General features: G+C 44.1%; 1 protein-coding gene across 1 annotated transcript in view; it reads left to right on the plus strand.

Moving 5' to 3' along the window:
- Window positions 1-17,207, plus strand: part of ELP1 (elongator acetyltransferase complex subunit 1) — an 861,256-nt gene that overhangs the window by 715,834 nt on the left and 128,215 nt on the right. Inside the window, exons 32-35 of the mRNA XM_078676240.1 lie at window positions 382-495; window positions 1,154-1,268; window positions 1,835-1,962; window positions 8,492-8,646. Of these exons, the coding sequence (XP_078532366.1) occupies window positions 382-495; window positions 1,154-1,268; window positions 1,835-1,962; window positions 8,492-8,646 (512 nt within the window). The remainder of the gene's footprint in view (window positions 1-381; window positions 496-1,153; window positions 1,269-1,834; window positions 1,963-8,491; window positions 8,647-17,207) is intronic.

Consider the following 17,207-nt stretch of genomic DNA (forward strand, 5'->3'; position numbering starts at 1 on the left):
AGACAGTCTTGTACTTTATAAGGCTGCTCACTAAGGGGCAGGGTAGGTCTTGCTTGTACGAGTCATAGAATTTATGTGTGTGTAGAGACCGAACCAGTTCTGACCATCTTGCTTGTGAATGTGGGCGCTCATTAGGTCCGACTTAGAGGTGGCAAAAGGGAATCCTGCTTTAGAATTCGGACACGTAAAGACAAGAAGTCTCCACATGTAGCTTTGGAGCACTTTCAGGTGTTTGACATGTAATGGTACAATCCCACACATTCTGAATATAGGAAGCCTAAGCACGAAGTACAGAAGTAACAACAGTTTGTAAGTGATCTATTCCTGTTAATTAGATTTATTGTAAGCCACAATTGTATTCTATTATTTTACCTCTTGCAGCTCAAAGGAATCACTTGGTCTTCTTGGAGTCACAGAAAACAACATTCACTCGTCATAAGGCACGGCTATCGGTCGTAAGAGAATTGAAAGAGAAAGCACGTCAAGGATTGCTGGGTATCACTTCATTTTCTTTCCAGATCCTCATACTGATTGTGTTGTTGAAATTATAAATCCATAGAAAATCTAGAGATGAGCCCCTATTTCACTCTTGCGGCTGCCACGAAGCATGGATATGGAATGAAAATATAAGTAGTAACTTGCTGGCAAGATGCAATCGTAGAGTTGCTGGTGCTTCGGCATGATCACTGGTGATAAATGGTCACAACATGGTTCTTTGACTGCTACTTGTGTAAAATCATATAACATGCATCAGAAGTCTATTATGGCTAGCCATTAATACACTGAACTTATGGATACGTAATAACAGGGGGAGGTGGGGTGTCACAGTTCTGTAGTATTTTTTTTAATAATTGCTTATTTGAGTGGTGTACAAAGTGTACTGCTTGTTGACATGCAGAATTTGAATGCTGTTAACTGAAATGATGCTGAAGTGAATGCATAGGACATGTATTTGGACTACAAAAGCCTTAATCATATTTGTCTTGCATGTTAAATTTGTTTATTTTTCAGCACTGCACTAATAGTACTTACAGCGCACAATATTTGAATGTGCCCATGCACATTTGTATTGTTTCTATTGCTCTTCTAGCATACTAAATGTGATAGCACTTCTCAAGGCTTTTGGTTCACTTTCTCGCATACTACTTTACAGATGAAGAGGTACAGGAATGTCCTGAGACTGACCTTATCTCAGAAACTGGCAGCAGCATCATGACAGCAAGCGAGGCGAGCAGCAAATACACACATAGCAACTCCAGAATCTCATCGTATGTACCTTTTGTATTTGATGGAGTAAAGTTATTATTTAAGATTGTTGAATTTGTTTTACAACTCTTGAAGGTGAGTGCATGTTACTCCCATCTCCCAATACATAATGACATGGTGACCTATAAGATCTGAAACATTATTTAACTATAGATGTTGTTTGCTATGTTTTATAAGATAGAGACATTTATTGAAGGTCTTAACATAGAGCGGACCTTCTCTAGTGGTCTTGAGCCTCTTGTGATAGGTTCTGGACTTATTTCCTACTAATGTGGATCACTCTTAGTCTTCCCAACCTGCACCTGTTGACAGGGACATGGACCAGTTATGAAGAAATGCTGACAGCTTTCTTCATTGAGTGTAACAGTTTTCGCAAATTAGTAAAGGACTGTACTTTTTAAAACACTCTGAGCTCCAATGGCAGACTTTAATTTCCAATCAGATCATTTAAAATTACCAACATAAACCCCAGTCTTGAGCATTCTGTTAACTGAAACTATCTACCTTATATAGTGCTTTAAAGATGCTAAGCATTTGAAATGAAATCCCCTTTATGGATCTATTTTAGGAGGTCTTCAAAGAATCGTCGAAAGGCAGAACGCAAGAGGCACAGCTTAAAGGAAGGAAGCCCACTGGAAGATGTAGCACTTCTGGAGGCCTTGTGTGAAAACATTAAGACAGTTGACAAACTAAGGGGTATATTTTGGATGTTTTATTAATTGCAACTGTATCCCTCAAGCCAAGTTTTTATCTCTACTATATATCCCTGTAATCATTGCTCGTGTTCCTAGTCTGCTTATTTATTTCTGGATCTGATGTTTTTTAATCCTGTTTACAATCTGGTGCTGTTCATGCTACTTAGTGAGTGTCTTATATCAGGAGTCAGTGGTTGTAGAAACAAACTGCTGGTCTCAAATGTCAGCTCTTACAGGTGTTCAGAGCGATCTTCTAAGTTGCAAATATTACCACTGTGCTGTGAACTACGATTTTGTTTAAACAAGGGATATGTTTCAGTGTTTTTTTTTTAAATAAGGTTATGATTAAATACTAAGAACACTAATTTTGCAGTAGTATTAAAAAGAAATTAAAATATTATGAATTATATTCAATTAAAGTGATTTTATGGTTACAAACTAAAGTTGTAATATTACTCCCATTCACCATTAATGGTGAGATACACCACCAGAACTCCTCCTTCCACTGCTCATAACATCACTGGTCGTATAACACATGTACCAGTAATGTAATTATCATCTGAGTTCTTGCCTACACATAAAACCTTGCAATCCAAAACAGTTTTTTTAAATGGATAGTATTGATATAAAGGTTATAGTAACTCAAACCTTTTACGACCGACTCCTTACACATGAAAAGTGGTTATGGCTTGACAATGAACAGATAACTTCCAAAGGATTGCAGTGGATAAAAAAGTGGACTGAAATATGGCCCAAACATTTACCAGTGGCTGAGATTAATACAAGAACTTCACCCATCACTACTTGTTTTTCTAAATGAGACACAGTGGGTGTGACGGGAATCCCCTGACATGTGCCCCATGCTCACTATTCCACAGGTCTAAAGCTGAATCTCACTGATGAGGCCTAAATCATTCTAAAGGCAAGACAGCTTTGGGCACATGGTAGCTTCTCATTTTTTAACAAATGAAGACAAGAGTGTGCATGGAACACAATTTAACCACCAGACGGGGCACAGAACAAGTGGCCGTGTGAATATTTTCCTCAAAAATGCAATTTTGTTTTGGATCCCAGGACCTCAGTGGGAAAAAAAACAATCACCACAGTTGTGGTGAAGTAGCCCCAGGCTTACCGTTGGCCCACTGAGCACATTCTGACGCATCCTGATGAAAAAGATTAATGAACAGGATTGCAGTGCTTTGAATCAAAGGAATGGTAGTGCTTGTCACACACTCAGATATTAATGGTAATGTTACAGGAGATGCTTTTGGCTCTGCAAGCACAGGACTGGTGGGCCTCTTCACACGTGCAAGCTTAGTTCTGTGTGCCAATAATTGAACTAGCTAGATATTATCTGACATGTGTGGTGGGGTGATTTCTTTTACATTTCCCCTTTGGGCATGCATCAGCAATATACATGTTTATGAAGTTTGTGACTATGCTAGTAACCCATTTACAATGACCGGGATCTATGTGTGTCATAATTTGGATGCCTGGCACTTAAAGGTTTTGATCAGCACTTGCCTGACACAAACCTGTCTCCTACGATCGCCGTTTACACAAAACCTGCTTCTCTGTGAACAAGACATCTTCCTCTCTGACATCTTAATAATGGACTCAGTGCATAGTGGCAGTCTGGACATCAATCCATCTGTAAGTTTTTCCCACTAGAACATACAATTCACTACTCATCTGATGATTTTGAAACAATCCAAAAACTTTGTAGGGCAGCCAGATTACTTATTTTTATAACTCTTAGGTCTCATGGCATCCTGCATATTTTTGATAGACCTCTAACTGCAGAGTCGTCATCTTGTGAATTTCCCCAGGCACCAGACTAGATCCAGAGATGTTTTTTTTAAACAATCCCTTTGCATGTTGATAGATGGCCTCGTGCAGCTACACATCTGATCTGTTCCACCATGGATGTGACATTGGGGCCCTTATATCTGCGCCACCTCTGTATGCTGACATCAGGTCCTGTCTTTCCACACCTTCCGATGTGGATCCGGAGATCCATTGATTCCAGTCAAATTGACATTTTTCTTTTCCCTAATTTTTTTCCAGTGTGCACGGGACTTGACCCCGATAAAAACTTACAGGGTTCAAACCTTTCAAATACTGCAACCGGCAGATTTTGTTAACAGATACACTCAAGGTCCGTTTCCGGTGCCACAGCTCCGGGCATTGTGTGAAAGCCGCTCGAAGATGAGTAAGAAGGCCATCGGTGACCGCAAAGCCAAACTTGCCATTGCAGAACTCGTTCTCTTTCTTCCATTGGTGCTCTTGTGACCTTGTTTCTTTAAAGTACAGGAGTTTTGGTAAGTTAAAGGAAACATAAGAAGCCACCAAGTCCCTTTCATCCCCCCACTCCCACCATTCAGAGTCATTTGACATCCAAGTATGTCTAGGCCACGGAGTCATTCCCCCCACTCAGATCCAATTATGCGTTTGGTCCTGATGCACCTCCTCTTTACCAGGCCATCTGTAACACCTCAACAATTCCAAAAGCTCGAAATGGCGCTAGACCGAAGTTTTGGTACCCCACCAGATCTTTCTGGATCACCTTTGGGTTCAGCACCATGTTGACCTATAAGAGTCCATGCATGTGTCAGAGGAGCACCTGAAAAACCTGCATTGGTGGCTGCTCAACCACAATTTGACCAGTGGCAGACACCTCACTCCACCTCTCTCTCTCTCATCTCTGTGTCTCTGGAAGTGACTGAATGCTTAGGGCATTTCCCTGGTCAATCAGCACTTGGCAGGATCTTTAAATGCCAGGGCAGATGAACTGAGCTCCCTTTGCCTAGCAGATCACGAATAGCAGTTACACTTGGAAGTGGCACAGTGCCTTTTCCACCAGTAAGGAGAACCCTGGCTCGATCTATTCGTGTCCACAGAGAATGCTCAATGTCCACACTTTTGCATGTAGGATTTGCCAAAGTAATGCCATCTATCTCAGCTGGGACTCTGGACTCCTGTATGCCTTTCCAACCCTATGTCTCCTGCCCAGAGTACTGAATAAAATCAAGAAAGATCAGGCCCAAGTTATCCTAGTGGCCCCGGACTGGGTGAGGAGAGGAGTACCCTAAACTTCTTGCTACAAGCATTTGCCTTCTGATAAGGCTGCACCTTCAGGAGGACCTTCTGACGCAGCAGCAAGCCTGGTCCTGTATCCGAATCTGGAGAACTTACACCTACATTTGTGGAGATTGAGCGGCAACAGTTGATGGCTTTTGATCTCCGTCCCGAGGTAGTTGGTGTCATCTTGGCAGCCTTCCGTTCATCCACCAAAATTGTGTTTGCAGGACACTAGAAGAAGTTTGTTGTCTGGTGTTCCCCCATGACCTCTAACCCTTGAACGAAAAGCTGTCTGACATCTTGTTATCTGTCTTTAGTTGAGCACAGTCTGCGGTGGCAACATTAAGGGGTTATCTTTCAGCCTTGTTGCATTTGCCAAATCAGTCATCACTTTTCAAATCACCTGTTGAGATATGTTTCTTGAAAGGGCTAATCCACAAGTTCCGCTCAACACTTTTTGTGATACTGCAATAGTAGCATAATTTTGTACTCATTACCTCATGTCCACTTCCTTTGAACCGATGCACAGCTGTCCGCTACACTTGTTGACCATCAAAACTGTCTTCCTCATTGCCTTTACCTCAGCAAGGCAATTAAGCAAACCAGGCATTATTCATCCTGCACCCATACACATATTTCTTTCAGGACATATCGGTCTTCCGGACAAAGGTAGTCTTCCTGCTAAGGGAAGTTGCATCCTTCCACATTGGGCAATCCATCACCTTGCCTGCTTTCTATGCTCTACTTCATCCCTGTAAGGAAGAACGCCTCCACTGTCTTGACCCTAAGAAGGCCCTCACTTTTGCCATTGATCAGACCAGAGACTATCGTTTGGATGATCAACTGTTTGTGCCACTTCTTTGGTGCAAAAGAGAACCATCTCCCAAAGGATTGTGCTATGCATTAAGATCTGCTATGGGCTAGCCAAAAAACACCCCCGAGAAGATTTACATGCTCATTCCAGCATAGCAAAGGCTGGTGCGCGGTTTGCCAGTCTTGGACATCTGCCAGGCTGCTACATGGGTGTCACTTCACATGTTCCCGAAGCACTGTTGTCTGGAGAACCAGGTCCAGCAGGATAGGCATTTTGCCTGATCTGTCTTTCAGAATATCCTATTCTGAGTAATTCCACAGACCCACTGCCTGGGGAGATACTGATTTGGAATCTATTCACAAAGTTAGGAATCTATGGTCAGAAGTCTCTATCAGAAGAACAAGTTGCTTAATCTTCGGTAATCCCCTGTTCTGTGAAATGGACTGAATCAATCTTTCAATTATCTCCCGTTCTATATCCGCCTGCTGGCTTATTCTGATTCCTATAGGCTCTGCGTTTGACAGCACAAACAGAGCTCAGAAAGAAACTGACAACTGTGCAAGGAGGTGGAGCATATATAGGCACTCCAACGTCACATCTAGGGTAGGATGGATCTGATGCGAGATGCCCGACACCACCTGTTGACTCATGAGGGAATTACTACAAAAGTTTCTAGATTCAGCCTGTAGCGTGGGGAAATTCATATGGTGAAGAATCTGCGGTTAGATAGTATCTACCAGAAAAGACATGACCAAAGGTAAGTAACTTGTACTTTTTAACCTTCAGAAGCAATGTTTTCTTATGGATGTTAACTTCTTGTCATATTCAAACTTGAAGGCTATTCCTGCGATCGCTCTTTTATGTTTACTTTTTGGTGTTTCTCATATTTGTTATATTCTGATATAATTAGTGTGTAAGAACTCGAACATGTACTCAGGTTTACCTCTATTGATTAGGTGTGGTAATGAAGGAACAGTTCATTTGTGCATATTTGGCTTAACAATCAAAGTTTTGTTTCTTTATTTGATAATCGTTAAGATTCGGCAAATTAAGAGAGCCTTTTCTAAATAATTTCCCACATGCCAGTAGTCTGATACTCTTGCAAGTCTGGCAACATAAGCTTCCAAGATTCAAAGGCACTTCCTCAAAATCAATGAAAGGTGTGATTTCCTTTGCCATCTCATTGATTCTAATTTGAAAACACACAAGAGAAGTGCCCCTTGTCAGTCATTATACAACTTCCCAATCTCAAGCTCAGAACTAGACAACACACTTTCAATGCTTCCTATCAAGAGCCAGAGGTGCATCAATTCCTTCCATTCAGACAGTACGACTTTGGTGTTCTGTGTAATTAAGCATGGAGGGATGATGCAAGAAACTGCTTAAGTAAGAGATCTGGCAAGATGCACTGTTGAAAGCCAAACATGTGCCAATAATCAAGAACAAATGGGGCTCTGAGTGAAACCCTGACAGTCACACAACTGCTGCCAGTTTTTGCAGCCTGTAGGAAATCCACATCAGACCTCATTGTGACCAAAGCCAACAGAAAATGGCATTTCTCATTTACATCAAACACACAAAAGGTGATGGAAGGAATGCTTGCAATAAGTCTAGCCACTGGCAATCTCCTAGTGGTAGCATTCCACCCTACCCTTCTTTTGCCATCATGCCAACTCAGTTTGGTCAAAGTCATACGCAAATCAGTCTTCACCCTGGTCCAATAGGAACAGCTTAGCCCAAACTGCTAGACCAGGTCCTCCCTGAACCAGATACAAATAATGCAATACCCTGCTTGCCCTGATTGGCGCTTGCCAGTCAGGTGTAGCTTGGTTCCTTGGGCAAAGTGAACAGAGGACCCACATCTGGGCATACCTTTGCCTCCTAGGATAATAAATCAAACACACAAAAGATTGTGGGAGGAATGCTTGAGGACGTCTAAAACTGGAAATCCCTTGGGATAGCATTCCAACCCATAGTTATTTTGCACACCGCGCCACCTTGGTTTGCATCCAGCCATATACAAATTAGTTTTTTTACGGTTCACACTCATGCTAAATTCTGAGGTATGATGGCCTCTTGGGGGAGTGAAGTGTTACTTCATTAGCACCCTCTGCGCATTGCCTAGATTTTGGGGGCCTTGTTCTCAAAGGTACACTTAAAGTTTATAGTAAGCTTACTAATTTTCAGCATTCACAAACTACATGAGGAGTTTTACGATGCCGCACTTCCTGTACTTATGTGCACGTAGTTCTCCTCATCCAGAGACTGCTGTTGGGGCCGAGAACTCCGCACACATAAGTATAGGGAATGCGGAGTCATAAAACGCTGCATAGAATATGTGAATATCATTTTGTAGTTTGAGAATCCGACCCTGAGTCTTTTCCAATGAGATGAGTGTGCTATTAAAGTGATACTGCCACACCCATACAGGAATGTTTTCCGTTTACAACTGTTATTCGAAGTTTGCTCTGAGACTTGCCCTTCAACAATAGAGAAAGGTACAAGCATTTGAATCCATGAAAATACTAGTGCTGAAGATCTGTACTTACAGGGAGCTGACTTTTTTCTTCCATTACTATTGACTAGACAATACTTAAATCTTAAAAGTGATAGTGACTTCTTTGTTACTTTGCAGGTGAAGTGCACTGCCTGTTGAAGGTGCTTGTTCTCTTTGAGTATGATAAGCAGGCCAGAGAACTACAGCAAGTTATGGATGATGTGCTCCAGTTCATGGAAAAATCTATCCCAGAAATCTGGATCACAGATCGGCAACAAAATTCAGCTGCTCCGGTGAGTACTTGCTGCCCTACGCCTAGGCAGCACCTCTCCTTCTAAACGTGTGTGCACAAGATGCAAGAATTTCTGCTGAAGCAACAGTGTGAATTTTCTGTCTTTGCATCAAAAGAATTGAATCGTGCAGTGTTTCACCATATTAGTATTGACAGAATGATGCCTAATGTGGTAAATGAAGATGCAGGGTAAGCAGTAGTATAGAGGAAATAGGATAATCGAGGATAATCGAGGATAAGATAATGTACAAGGAAATCTTAACTCAATACAAACATCGAATTATAGAGACTAAAAAGAAGTTTTATACAGAGCAAATCGAAAATGCAAAAAACTCGAATAAAAAGCTTTTCGAAATAACTAAACATCTCACGGGATGTGCCCCAGATCTCAATCCTCCCTGCTCACAAGAGTTTTGTAACTCATTAGCAGCATTTTTCTTCACCAAAGTAAATGATATATTTTCAGCATTTAACCAAGGCGAAGATCAAGAGATTATGAAAACAAATAGCCCCTCTTCAAGTAATACCTTCTCCTGCTTTGCAGAGGTAACAAATGACAATGTCCTGGACATTGTGAAAACAATTAAATCCGGATCAGCTTTGGATCCTTGCCCCCTAAACACTCTTCGGTCATTAATAGACGTTGTAATTCCTGCTATTACTCAAATGATCAATCTTATGTTTTGCACGGGAATCTTTCCTAACCAATTGAAAAAAACGCTACTCAAACCACTTCTGAAGAAAGCAGGCCTGGACAAAGCAGAACTTAAAAATTATAGGCCTATAGCGAATCTACCTTTTATTGCTAAAGTAATTGAAAAGGCCATGAACATTCAACTTGCGGGATTCATCGAGCAATACCAACTGCTCGATGAAACACAGTTCGGCTTCCGCAAGTTTCATGGGACGGAAACAGCCCTCATTAAGGCAGCTGACGACATCCGATTAATCAGAGATCAAGGTGGAACTGCACTACTCGTGCTCTTAGATCTATCAGCTGCCTTCGACACGGTTGACCATAAGATCTTAGTCAACCGTGTCGAAATGATGGGCGTGCAAGGCCTAGCAAAAGATCTAATAGCATCATTTCTGGCAGAGAGATCCCAGGCAGTCATACTGGGCCAATACGAATCTGCTGAACTATCGTTACCATGTGGGGTACCTCAAGGTTCATCCCTTAGTCCGACACTATTTAATATCTATGTGTCGGACCTCGCTAACACCATCAAAGCGCACGGGATGAACCTTACCTCATATGCGGACGATACTCAGCTGATATTGGCCGTCAGAAATTATGGGGAAACAGTAGCGGAAAACTTCAAGACAGGTATGCTGGCCATTGGAAAATGGATGGCAGCAAACTGCTTGAAATTAAACTCCGACAAAACTGAGGTGGTCACCTTCGGCCACCTCAGTCCCAGTTGGTCCCCTACCTGGTGGCCATCATCCTTCGGAGCTGTACCTGAACCGGTCACGAAGGTGAGAAACTTGGGTGTCATCTTTGATGATAACCTAAATTTCATGGCCCATGCCAATCAAACTGCCTCCAATGCCTTCTATAAACTTCGATTGGTAAAGAAGATTATTCCTTTTCTCCCCACCAATGTGGGAAAGACATTGGTCAGCGCAATGGTCCTATCAGCACTGGACTACTGCAATGGCTTGTTTGCAAATGCCCAAGTTAAGACAATTAAGAAATTGCAAACAATCCAAAATGCAGCAGCCAGACTTCTCCTCAATATTCTCAAATTCAAACCTATATCCGAATCCTTGAGAAGTCTCCACTGGTTACCTGTTAGGAACCGAATTAAATTTAAGACGTTATGTATCGTCTATAAGGCACTTCACCATCAAGCCCCTCAATTCCTGTGCGACCACCTTGTCCCGTACATCCCTACTCGAATGTTACGATCTGCAGGACATAATGACCTGGTAGTGCCACGGACTAGATTGGTCAATTGGGGAGACAGACGTTTCCTAGCTGCCGCCCCAAGATTGTGGAACACGCTTCCACAGACAATAAGATCAAGCCCAAATCTACTGTCCTTTAGGAAGAAAGTAAAAACCTGGCTATTCAACCTCTGAAAACCTGTATTGATCAAATAGGAGGGTAAAACAGTACAGCGCCGAGATGCCTGCGGGCAATTGTTCGCGCTTAATAAATGCCAAAAATAAATAAATAAATAAGGTTTATTCTCAAGATCAGAGTCTCAGGTTACAGGTAAAGATGGCAGCGGGGAAGCAGGAAGGCCCCACCAGGAGCAGCATCCTTGCTGCTCTGCCAACGCATTCCAACGGACACTCACTCAAACCATGCACACATCAGCATTCTATTACCCACACTCACACTGGCTGAGCAGCAGGGGACATATAACTAAGGAGAAAATGCATGGCATAGACATGAAGCTACCACACCTAACTAACAGTACTTTGTAGTAACTCAATAGAAGGATGTTCCCCCACACCATACGTTGGGGTTCATGAATTGAATAGGGGAACATTACATTGTTTTATTTAAATGAAAGCTACTACTGTGCACTTCTTAACTTTTGCTGAAATATATTTATGTGAAATGGTTCAAAATAGGGACAGTGCAGAATATTTCTTGATAACTTACACAAACATTTGCAGCATTAAATATCTTAATGTAGCATATGGTACAGTGACTCCTTCACTGTCATTAAAACACACGTGAGACACTGAGGCACTAGGGAAAGTTGTGTGAAATTTAAAAGATAGAAGGATTTGATTTTTTGATACAATGAAATATAGACAATTTGGGCACCTAATACACGAGACAATAAACTGCCCTATGAGACTTTATGCGTATGTCTGGGGCTTGGATAAGCATGTCTGTGCTATATAGAGCCCAAGCAGTGGACCTTATGGGCATTGTATAGGATGTTTTTAAGCCACCATTTTTGGTTCAGTCTGTGTGCTTTTAAGGAGCCTATACAATAGACAGTCCCCCTATATTTATTTGTCTGGTGGTGTATTTTGACCCTGGGGACAGCTTATAAGGCTTTCATCTGGACAGGTATGTGTAGACCTTCACTGGTTGAACTGATGTAGTGAATATCAAGTGGCTCTGTAAATCTCAAGGGTTTACTGAACACATTCTTCAGCTGTGTGAGAAAGTGGCTCTATATATACTGGACTAGAATGAAGTACAGTGTGTATAAAGTCCACCAACCCCAGAGGTATAACAGAGGTAAAAGTCAGAACTGACCTTATTCTCCAAAGTGGTAGCTTAGTCGAGCAGTAAGGCAGTACCAGAGGACAGTGTAAAGCATTTGTTGTACACACTGAGTCAGAAAAAGGTTTCACACACTCAAGGACTGAACTCCAGGCCAATTGTTTTTATATCCACAGATATAGTTGTTTTATTTTTAGAACCAACAGTTATAAAAAATATACTTTTCTCTTTATGAGTACTCTCATGTAATTACTTTGTAAGGGAGCAATAAAGTTTGTGCACACAATTAATACAGTATTGACAGTAAGCAACACAGTCCTAAAACACACTATAGCATTGAGCTCAATGAGTTTTCCACATGTAAGTACAGTTGATTACTATACAGATTACTTTAGTAGTCCCAGGACCAGATCCTAGATTCAGTCCTGGGGTCTAAGCTGAAACCAGATTAGCAAAAACGTTTTAGTTACTGTAGTGAATTTTCATGATATAAAGCGGTTTTAAAAGTTCACACTTAAAAACTTTTCAATGTAAATCTGACAATGTTATTCAATGGGAGAAAATTCAGGTTGCAGGTAAAGTACGATCACGTTACTTTTGTAATCCAGCACTGGTCTCCTGTGGCCAACTTTGGGGTCTTAACTTAAAACAGGTAGGTAATTGCGCTTTAGTATTTGGTATTATTTTTAAAGAATATTTCAAGTTTTCAAAAGTAGACACTTAGAAGAAATTTCATAGAAAAGCAGACAATGGGTTCCTATGGAGAAAATACAGATTACTGGTAAACCCGGTACGGATTACTTTTACGGTTCAGTATTGGGCTGAAAGGTACAGTACTGACTTCTCTCCTGATCACAGGTGAGTATTTCGGAATTTGGAATTCGGCTGATTTTATATGAATATTTTCAGTTTTCAAAACTTCACACTTAAAAGAAATTTCATAGAAAAACAGTCAATTGTTTCCTATGGCAGAAATTTAGATTACTAGCAGACACGGTTGTGATTACTTTTGTGGTTCAGTACTGGGCTACAAGGTACAGTACTGGTTTCTCTCCTGATTACAGGTGAGTACTTCGGATTTCGATATTCGGCTGATTTTAGGTGAATATTTTAACATTTCAAAACTTCACACAAGAAATTTCACAGAAAAGCAGACAATGGTTTCCTATGGCAGAAATTTAGATTACTAGCAAACACGGTTGTGATTACTTTTGCGGTCCAGTACTGGGCTACAAGGTACAGTACTGGCTTCTCTCCTGATCACAGGGGAGTAATTCGAAATTAGTTATTCGGCTGATTTTAGATGAATATTTTAAAGTTTCAAAACGTCACACTTAGAAGATTTTTCGAGTCAAACCAGTCAATGTTATCCAATGGCAGGAAAGTGAGTCATCGGTTTTCAGGTGAGTACTCGACTGGTGAAGTTAAGGTTCTGGGCTTAGACTCAGGGGTCCCCCAGGGTCAGGTAGGTACAGTTAGTACACCCTCAGCGGCACAGGGTTCGGCTGGGTGCAGAGGTAGTTAAGCCCAATGTTATCCAATGAGAGGCAGGGGGCCTTCGGTTGGTGGCTGCTGGCTAGCAGGCCACGCGGCTGTGGGAGCTGGGCTCCTGGTCACTTGCTCAGGGCAAATGGGGAAGTAGAATAGGGTACAGGTTGCACTGCCAGGGGCACTCGGGCGGCTGGGTGCAGGGTGCTTTTGAGCCGTCGGGCGCTCAATGTTATCCAATAAGGATCCTGAAAAGCGAGCAAAGGCTGCAGGCTCGGGGCGGCGGATCTTCAGGTGTGACCAAAACTTCGAGGGGTAAGTTGGGATCTTCGAGGATAGGTAGGCACCCAGGAGTTGGGCACAGGGGGCTGTGGGGCGCCGGGTGCAGGGGTGTCTTATGAGGTTGGCAAATCTTACCCCCCTGCTGGTCGCGGTCGGAGGGGTCCTTTGTCCTGAGGCTGCAGGCGTCGTCGGGGTCGTCGAGGAGGGTCCTTGGGCACTGGATTCCGAGTCAGAATCGCCGGGGGGGATGTCCTCTGGGCCTTGGTTCACTCCAGCACAGGCCAGGCTTGGCGGGTGCAGAGTGTGCAGGGTTCGCGGTTCCGGGCTGATGCCAGGGCTTGTTACTTGCTTTGAGCAGTACCACTGCTCGTGGGAGACCCAGGTAGTCAGAGTCACAAGGCAGTCAGGTCCCCCGGGGTTTTTGAGGTTGCTGACCACTGGAGATGCCAGGGTTTAGCAGGTTCGAGGGTCGACAGGCCGGTAGGGCTGGGGCCAAATCAGTTGGTGTCTTCCTCTTCTTAGCAGCTGCACGGCAGGTCTTTCTGTTTCTTGTTCTTCTTTCTTGTTTCGGTATCTGGATCTGAGGAAGGAAGGTTCAGGGAGCCCCTTAATACTAAATGTTGGGGCGTTACAGGTAGGGCAAGGGCAGGGACTAATGGGTCCCTGTCCTGGGGTGAGGACACCCCCTAGCCTGCTCCTCTCCGGTGGGAGGGGCAGGAGCCTAGCTGGGAATGGGCAGGGCTCCCCAACTACAAGATGGCCGGAGCCCGGGGTCGTGCTTCACCTCGTCTCCTCCACCTGAGGGGTGGAGTTGGCAAAGGTTGGCATACCCCCCTTCCTGCCGTAGTTTTTCACGCCAGTCTTCCCTCCAGAGTGGGGGTAGAACGGGTGGGGGCCAGTTGCTGGGTACAGCAAATGGTCTGGAGAAGCTCTCGGAGGCGGCATGCCTTTGAAGCTTCCCCCTGTCCATCCTGGGGGAGGAGACATAGCACCTCGTCCAGGATGTGCATTGTTGCAGGCCCATCACTGTACTTACAATGCCCAGGAATGGCCCTGGGTACTGTAGGGACACAGGGCTCATGCACCCGTGCCCACACCACTGGCATAGGGCACCGAACTAGAGGGGTGGCTGATGTATGCCAGGGCAGTGGGTTTGTGGGCATGGCACACAGGGATGTGTGCCATGTCGACTCATTGTTTAGTTCTGCACCTAGACACTGGGTGTGGGTGTCAAGGTACAGGGCCCCTAAGGGTGGCACAATAAGTGCTGCCGCCCTTAGGGGTCTCCTCTGGTCACAATGCCCTGGGTACCTAGGGTACCATTTACTAGGGGCTGATATGTGGCCAGAGATGCCAATTGGGTTTAGGCTTTAGTATCATTTTTAGGGAAGAAACACAGGCCCTGGGTACCTGATTGGCAGGGACCCAGGGCACACCTAGGAAAAGTGCATCAGGTATCAGGCAAAAAGTGGGGGGTACTGCAACAGGAACTCACTTTCTCACAAGCTGCCTCTGGTGTTCCTTTTTTTGTAGTGTGTGATTCATCTTTCTAGCTTCATATGAGGTGTGAAGATGCTCTGTATAGAAGCTCTGCCTCAAATAGTGATTTGGGTTATCGTTCTTGTTCCTTTAATAAATTAGAATCTACAGAGTTGCGGTGTCTTTTCTTCAAGCTTGTTGATCGTGCGTTGGTTTTGTGTACTTTATATATTTTCCTCCTAAAAAATATAAACTACAAGTTGATTTCTCCATTGGGCCAAGACGGATCGACTTATCTATCCAATTTATTTACAGCAGTATATGGTTTGAACAAGTACCCTTCTATTGTTTTATTAGAAAGTCCATAAGGCCAAGCCCCTTGAAGCCTTAATAGGCCTAGTTCCATCTGAACATGTCTAACTAAATCTGGCATGTTAAGGGCATTCCAGCTAATTGAAGTATGAGAAGTGGGTCAACAATTATTATAGAGTATAATCTCGGGAAGGAAAGGTGAAGCATTTTGAGTCTGTGGTACAACAAACTGTAGTTGCCAGATGTGCCTCAGTGAGGATCCAATAGAAGTAGGCCATCATGAAACACAATATGAAGCCGGCCAAAACCCACAACAAAAGTACTCTAGGTGTGAGACTAAAATCTTGTCTACTCAGTAGTGGGAGGAGTGTTCCTTTTTAGGACAAAAATCCTCACCCACCCCGAGGTGGCATGCTTTATCATACGGCACCTCCTCTCATTGAAAAGGTGTGATAACCAATTTGGGCTACAAACCTAAAGTTAGGGGAGCACTTTTATCCCTGTGTGTGTCAAGTTATGTTGGGAAGGTGACTTTTATTGTAATGACAGTGAGGGAAGTGACAACTACAGTAGTAGGTAGGTTAAAAGTGCAGGGGGGAGAGTGGGCAAAGCAAGATGGCTGGACGGACATGATCCAAGCCAGCTCCACCAACAGCCTACTGTCAGGAGCTCTTGTTGAGCCCCAACATAGCTGACAAACTCAGGAGTCGGTACCAGGCAAGGTGGGGAACCGTAGGTTCTTGATGTAAGTGGCTTGCCCACAAGGAAACAGGAGCTATCGCTGGAATTGTCGGTCAGAATCACCAAAATGGCGCCGAACCTGTGAGGCCGCTGCGACTGAGCTCCGACGGACAAGACGGGCAGGGCGATGCCTAGAATGGAGCAGAGGCAGCATGGAGGGGCAAAGGGCAGTAAAGAGGCTGCCAGCAGAAGGACTTACCGGCACACACTGCAGTTTGGCCGCGGATGGGACCAGGAGTCGAGTACCTCAGGGCTCTTCACTGCCGCAGATGGTGGGGCACTGGAGAGCACCGGAGGGGGTGAGTACGCGTCGCATCAGCAGAGGTGCACTTACCTGTGCTCTCCAAGACCAGTGAGATGCAGCTGTAGGCAAAATGGCGGCTGCAGCGTCAAACCGAGCAAACCTCAGTCACGGTGGTCTGGGAGGCATCATATAAGAGGGAGGTCACAAGAGGGTGGCCCCTTGGACCACAGAGAAGCAAAGTGAAGACCAGACGCCAGGAGAATCTAGAGCTTTGCCCAGTGCCTGACCCTAAGATGGCCGCCACCGGGACATCTGACACATGGAGCTATATCCCTCCCACGCCGGAGAAGCCCAAAAGGTGCACAACAGGGTTTCCAATGAGGAAGCGTTACAAGACCCAGACGCCGGACACAGAATCCCAAGTAAGCAGCGGGGACAAGGAACTCTCCGCAGAGGCTGGAAAGTGCATCTATGCCACCAAAAAAGGCCACAACCAAAGATTCCCAACTCTTTACTCCCACAGAGAAGAAACAAGTGCCTGAACAGGGAAACACCAGAGCCAGCATGGCATTGACCAAGGAAGACCTGTTGGCGTCCCTGAAAGAATTAAAAATGGAGCTGCGCACGGAGCTAAAAGGCAACCTTCAGGCCTCTCTGGAACAACTGAAGGCTGACCTATCAGAGAAGATGACGGCTCCTCAGCATGACATGGATGGACTCCATTGGGGCTCGACTGTTGGAGACGGATATTCAGACGCAAGAGTTGGATAAGAGAGTGACGGACACCCACGATAAGGAACAGATCCTTCATACACAGCTC

Source organism: Lissotriton helveticus, chromosome 2_1 (genome assembly GCF_964261635.1).
Source record: "Lissotriton helveticus chromosome 2_1, aLisHel1.1, whole genome shotgun sequence".
Classification (NCBI taxonomy): domain Eukaryota; kingdom Metazoa; phylum Chordata; class Amphibia; order Caudata; family Salamandridae; genus Lissotriton; species Lissotriton helveticus.